General features: G+C 35.1%; 1 protein-coding gene across 1 annotated transcript; it reads right to left on the reverse strand.

Annotated features, from left to right (window-relative positions):
• Positions 1-115: 115 nt before the first annotated feature.
• Positions 116-1,949, reverse strand: LOC121978472 (IQ domain-containing protein IQM2-like). The gene is made up of 9 exons (XM_042530813.1): positions 1,672-1,949; positions 1,465-1,579; positions 1,316-1,381; positions 1,145-1,233; positions 974-1,064; positions 748-894; positions 535-627; positions 331-447; positions 116-205 (listed from the first exon to the last, which is right to left on the reverse strand). Exons 1-9 carry the CDS (start codon positions 1,947-1,949, stop codon positions 116-118), a joined length of 1,086 nt encoding a protein of 361 aa, XP_042386747.1.
• Between the last annotated feature and the right edge of the window lie 4,767 nt (positions 1,950-6,716).

The raw sequence follows: 6,716 nt of genomic DNA on the forward strand, positions 1-6,716 counted from the left end.
GTGTTCAAGATCGACAAGCGCGATATGGCAGTTCAATTCCTTGAATGCCTCAATTGAAGATTTCTTTGCTGCTGCAGCACTACTTAGTTTTCTCCATTCACTTCACTTTTAGGTTCTAGCTGATTTCTTTTTCAGTGAATTGTAATCCAGAGTTGTTATTTTTGAGTGCATGACTGAATTCATGATACTCTCCACTAGAACCTTTCTGGCAAAGGCAAACAAGAGGAATAGACTAGCTTGAGTTAGATCGATAGTTCACTCAAATTAGTACTCATCTAAAATCCAAGACACTCGACATTTCACTTATCTAACTTAGCTCATAGTAGATACATGTGACTTGGTCACCCCAACATCGACAAGATCAACCTTATTCTCCACAAGAAAACTCATGAATTCTTTGAAGTTCTCTTCTGTCGGTCGGTAGTGCCCACTATGACTCCACACAGCCTAACAAATCATGATCAAGTAGGTAAACCAAATGCGCTCCGAATAACTTGTATGAAACATAAACTAACATATTTAGTGAAGATTCACCTTGAGAGTTCCATCTTCTACAACTAATTGACCAGCAGCAGATGTAGCTCCTCCAGCAAGGAAACTGGAATGCTGAAATTTGCCCTTTTTCTTCTGGAAGAAGTACAATTTACTTTACTAAGAGGAGTTGATTATATTGATCCGCCTATGTCATTGGATTCAATTCTTTACAATATTCTCATTTATATTTAAATGAATTTTAAGCAAATTCACCTGGCCAACATATAATTTCTTTGATGTGCTCAATACAAAAATCCATTTAGCATCTTTAGCACTATCAGATGTGTTCAGCAATTGCCTGCTCTGTCTGTACAAGAACTTTCCATCCTCAATCACAACTTCATAAGCCTCCCTTTCTTTCTGCAAATCAAGTGATGAGTGATCATACGATTACCCGTATCCAAATGTTCGACATGCCTGATATTATACAAGTGCTTACAGGGCCAAGATACTTGATGCACTGCTGTTGAAGCCTCGATCGACAGCATTGTTCTTTGATATTAACCTCCTTTCCTTCTCCAACATCAAGCCTATAACAAGCCACATGAATGGTGGTTTAAGTTTCTCAACCACAAACACAATTCAGTGAAACTATATACTCCAAACTTACCAATAGAAGAATGGCTCCATGCTCTCAGACTGAAGCCAGCACTCATAGTAGAATTGGAGATTGTGGCCATACCGATGTCGGGGATCGATCTGCTTCGAAGGTTTACCGATAATTAAGCAAGCAAAACATTAACTGAAATGTAGAAGAATTGTTGTGCAGCGGAAGGCCTACTGCTTCTAGCCAATGCTGCAAGGCGAGTTTCTGAGCTTTCTCATCCTTGGACAAACCTTTGCCAACCTATACAATAACAACAATCGAGGAACGAGAAACTTAACCTTGCACATTCTACCAAAATGAACACAATTCTCATTGCCAACTACCTTAGCAGCCCTGGTTCTTGCCCGGGACCATCGAGAGATTGCTGTTTCTGGTTCCTTGATATCGAAAAACGACACTGAACTTAGCTTGAGCAACACAAAATCCAACAACTTCCAACTAAAATGTCCAAATTCAAACATATAGATGCTAAGCAAGTCCTTTTTAGAATGGAAAACAAGTGAAAAAAACCATGGGGATCAAGCCCATACCAAAGCTGTTCTTCGGCACAATCTGAAAGCCTTCTTCGAGTCCAAAAGCACTTGTAGACCTTCTCTAGTTCCACTGCAGCAGCTCGGTGGTTGGAGCTCGTCTCACTAGAAGAACTCAGGCCCGATTCGACTGATCTCTTCTTCAAAGGACTAGAAGAAGAAGAGATCACAGGACCTTCAAGCAGAAACCTTTGAGGGCCTAAAACCTCGAGGGACCTCTTAATGCCATCATCCTTAGCTTCATAGCTAGCTCTATGACTCGAGAATGACATTTCCATGTTCATGGGAGATGGAAGAGCTGCCGTTGATGTTGATGCTATGCATCTCATGCTTCAAATTAGCAGCAATGAGATTTAGGAATCACAGTTTTCATCTTTTTTGACCAAAAAAAAAAAAACAAGAAGGAACAACTAAAACACATCAAGAACAATAAAAAAAAAAACTCAGGGAAGATCCATCAGAACCCTATATACATAATCACAATAAACAGACATGTGAAGATCAAAACCTCACCACACAAATAGAGTTTGGAGCGTATTGCAGAAACGAGGCAGAGGTATAACTAGATCTGAAATGGATGTGTTTAAATAGGGCTTGGAGGCACTTGTTCTTCGCATGCCGACCATGCATGCTGTACAATAGTTTTTTACGTCCAAACTCATGTATAACATATGCTGTCATCTTCTTGACAAATGATTAATTGTTAGTATGTCTTATCATCATCGACATAAGATTCATATATATATATATATATATATATATATATATATAATGATTAATTGTTAGTATGTCTTATCATCATCGACATAAGATTCATATATATATATATATATATATATATATATATATATATATATATATATATATATATATATATATATATATATATGAATCTCCAGTGCGTTTAATTACACTTTGGATGAAGCACAAGGCAATAAATTGCTCTTTTTCCTCAAGCGTATACGTGTTCCTGCATGAATGAATGACGGCTGCGTGAGATTTGGTGGGTTGACATTACAAGATCTTGTTCACTAAACGCGCTTAGAGAGAGAGAGAGAGAGAGAGAGAGAGAGAGAGAGTACCGACTTGTCAAATTGACTTTTAGTTTGATGATCCTCAGTCAAGTTCAAGAATATAATTAATGCACTTAATTATATTGGTAGCTCGATATTCAAAATGCCGACAGATAATTACGAAAACGTATCTTGAAATACAACATGAACATAACTGCAGTATTCTGCTATTTTTCAGAAGAAAAAAAAATTCCAAACTCGTTTGAAAAGCAATAAAACAAATGATATATCTGACCCTGTCCAAAACAATGAAGGTGGCGAGTTGAGGGCGATGATTCTTATGTTGATCAGATGAGGACTTTTTACTATTGTGTCACAAAAGATATTAGTATCGGATCAGGAAAAAGGTTTCCGGCGTTGACTTTGAAGAAAAAATGTGGGTGTGTGAAATTGTATCGTGTTGTGTAAGCATACTTGTGCCTATAAGTGTAGACCTTTTTTTATAGTAACACTATTTATACTCGAATCTCAAAGTGTTATAAAAAAGGATAAATTATAAAGATGCTCTGACATCTTCCTTAAAATGGACTTGCAATTTCTATGCATAGCAGAGAGGAAGCTTCTATTATACAACTTATCTACCGAATATCCTCTAATCCATATGGTACAAAATGGCAAAAGGGTATCATGAGGTCGTTGGGCCGAAGGGCCCACTAAGTGTTTATTTGATAACCTGTTCGAGTCTCTCGAGCATCCTGATTGGCTATCATTCAGAGGTACCATTCGGTCGGTTTAGAGAATTGTAACCGGAGACTCGGCCTTCACTTGGCCTTTTTAACGAATTAGGGAGCTCAAGTCGGCTGAGTGTCCAGCTAGTCCAATCAGACGTGTGATCCAATCGGCTAGATCACTCTGCCGAGCTGGCTTCTATGTTGCTTCTATGCTGACTTGACTCAAAACTTTATGAAAGCCACGTAAATCAGGGGCCGACTAGCCCTTCGGTCTGGCCGGCTTAAAGGTCAGGTCAGTTGTTTCTCGACCGAAGTGATCAACTATGCTGTCTTAAAAAGATTGACTTTTCTTTGATTATAATTATCATATCATCCGATCTCCTTAACTTTACTTAGGAGCCCTATTTTAATCGCCGCATCAATATTCATGACGTTTTCCAAGATCGTGCATGATGCAGAGGAATTAAACGAGCTAAGGTTGACATTTGGGAGCTGGCTGACTCTGTCGAAGTTGAATTTTAGATGTCTTTCAAAGGAAAACTGGCCTGTCTTTCCACAACAATCATGAGTCAAAAGGCAAACATTTGCGGCTAGAATACTCCAGATGTCAAATTGGTTACAGATTGGGTGCACACAGCAGGTCAACTCTCCCCTCCGGTCTCGATCTCAAGCCTAATTTTTTAGGTTTACAGTTGTATATTCAGGCGATGGAGAGTTTCTGTCGATCGAGGAGTAATTAATTAATTTAATTAATTATGTAATTATGGCAGCTGCGAGGCAGTTAAATAATGGTGATATTTGTTCATGCATGAGCCATGCACTGCACTGAAGTACGTGCACGAAATGGCCCAGCTGCAATATAATATTACGGATTTAGATATGACGATAGGGAAAATTTGCATGTCGTCTCAATTAGTAAATAAAATTTTTGTACATTGATTAAAAAAAATCTTTCTTCATTCCTTAGTCAATATATTTATCCAATTATTTCTGATATTTTTAGATATAAAAAATTTAAAAATAAGTATAATTTCTCTTAAATTTTACATTAAATTACAATATAATTTACTATATTTTTTTTTATCAAATTTTGCATGATTTTTTTTCCACCTCAATTGGATAAAAAATATACTAGATTTTCTTTAAATGATATTCAATTGGATGGAAAATATATTATATATTTTTTAAATGACGCTGAATTTAGGAGGAATTATATTAAGCGGGAAAAAATCGTGTTCAATTTAATAGAAAATATACTCGATTCTAGTTTAAAATACTAAATTTAATAGGAATTATACTTATTTTTAGAATATTTATACCTAAAAAATATGAGAGTCAATTTTGATAGAAAATATACTCGATTCTAATAGAAAGTGTTGACTTTAAGAAGAATTATACTCATTTTAGTATATTTTTTATTAATTTGAACACGATTCTTTTTCCACCTCAATTGGATAGAAAATATACTAAATTTTCTTAAATGATACTCAATTGGATGGAAAATATACTAGATTTTCTTTAAATGATGTTGAATTTAGGAGGAATTATATTAAACAGGAAAAAAACCGTGCTCAATTTAATAGAAAATACACTCGATTTAGTGCTGAATTTAACAAGAATTATATTTATTTTTAGACTTTTTGTATCTAAAAAATAGGAGGGGTAATTTTGATAGAAAATATATTCGATTCTAGTATAAAGTGCTGACTTTAAGAGGAATTATACTCATTTTTAAACCTTTTGTACCTAAAAAATTTGAGGGGCAATTAGGTAACAGTATTTGCATGAGAGAGTTGAAGCAAATAAAACTTTACAAGTAGGGAGTAGAAATAAATTTTGTTATGATTGAGGACTGCATGTAAAATTAAAGTTATGATTGAAATTTTTTCTCTAATTTACCAATGATATATTTGAATATCTAAGGATTTTAGAAAATATCATATAAACAAAATTTGTTAAAGTTGTCTTAGCTAAGTGATAATAATACATTCAGATTAGGCTATATAAAAATTAAAGTCAGTAAATGTTAAGATCATTAAGCTTTTACACTAAATAATTTGATAATATAAAGTCATTCAAACATAAATAATTATGATTAACAATTCGCTTTTCAAAAGAAACAAAGAAAATTGACAATTTGGCGTTTTTTTTTAAAAAAAATATACTAGTTTACTCTTCAGATAATAATTTTACTTTTTATTTTTCATTAATTAACTAATTTAATTTGTTCCCGATTAAATATGCCCAGTTGGTTGTTATAAGGACGGATTAGGAATTAGAGGGGGTGGTCTTTGGGTACGAAGGGATGAAATTTTAATGGACTAAATAGATTTTTTACTGATTATACTTCTTTAATTATATTATTAAGATGTACAATTGAGTATCTTATACAGGGCTGGGCTCTACCTCCATTATATGGATCCGTCCTTGCTCGGTTGATAATAGATGCATCGATTACTGAATGGATGCCGAGTATGATTAATTCAATTATATAAAAAAAAATGTAACCACCACATTAGTAGCTATCTACTGCCTTGGGAAGGGAAGTAAAATACAAAAATCTAAGTGGTACGTATCTAAGTGGGGGTCTATTATTAAGTTTTGACTCCTCGATGATTATAATCTTATCCTCAGCATTTATCATTAGTGGTAAAAGATGAATACATTCGTCTTTAGTGTTCCCATGAACTTATCCCAGGATCAACACGGAGGAGATATCGAGGGCATGATTAATTCAATTATGGTGACAAAATATGATAACGTTCATCCCAAATGTTCCTCACAGTCTGTCTCTAGGCTATATGAAGGGAGGTAAATTACGAGTAACTACTATAACTCGAGCAGTGACTAGTGCATGGGGGAGGGCAAAAATTGTCCCCAGACCTCATGGTAGCAATACCCCATGCACTAACCAACTATCCCGTCCCGAGGAGACTATAATGATGAACCAAGTTCTTAGGATCTTTGCGTCCTGTTAGAGTAGGAGGGAGGGGTGAATAACTTCTCTTCAATTTTTACCTACAACTTATTAGCGGAAGTAAAAATAATGGAAGTACTAGAATGAAATAACAAGAATGCAATGCTAACTCCTTGGTTTACTTGGTCTCCACCTTCTTGAAGTGACTAATCCAAGAGTCTGCACACACGATCAAGCTTCCACTATGATCTTCTCCTTCTCGAATCAAACATAAAGGTGGAGAAACCTTTACAAAATGATATCTTCCTCTTAATTATAAGATGAAAGAATAAGTTTAGGAGGAAGAGATTGAGAGTATATAAGCGTGTAGATCATTTGGAGAGC

This window comes from Zingiber officinale, chromosome 4B (genome assembly GCF_018446385.1).
Source record: "Zingiber officinale cultivar Zhangliang chromosome 4B, Zo_v1.1, whole genome shotgun sequence".
NCBI lineage: Eukaryota > Viridiplantae > Streptophyta > Magnoliopsida > Zingiberales > Zingiberaceae > Zingiber > Zingiber officinale.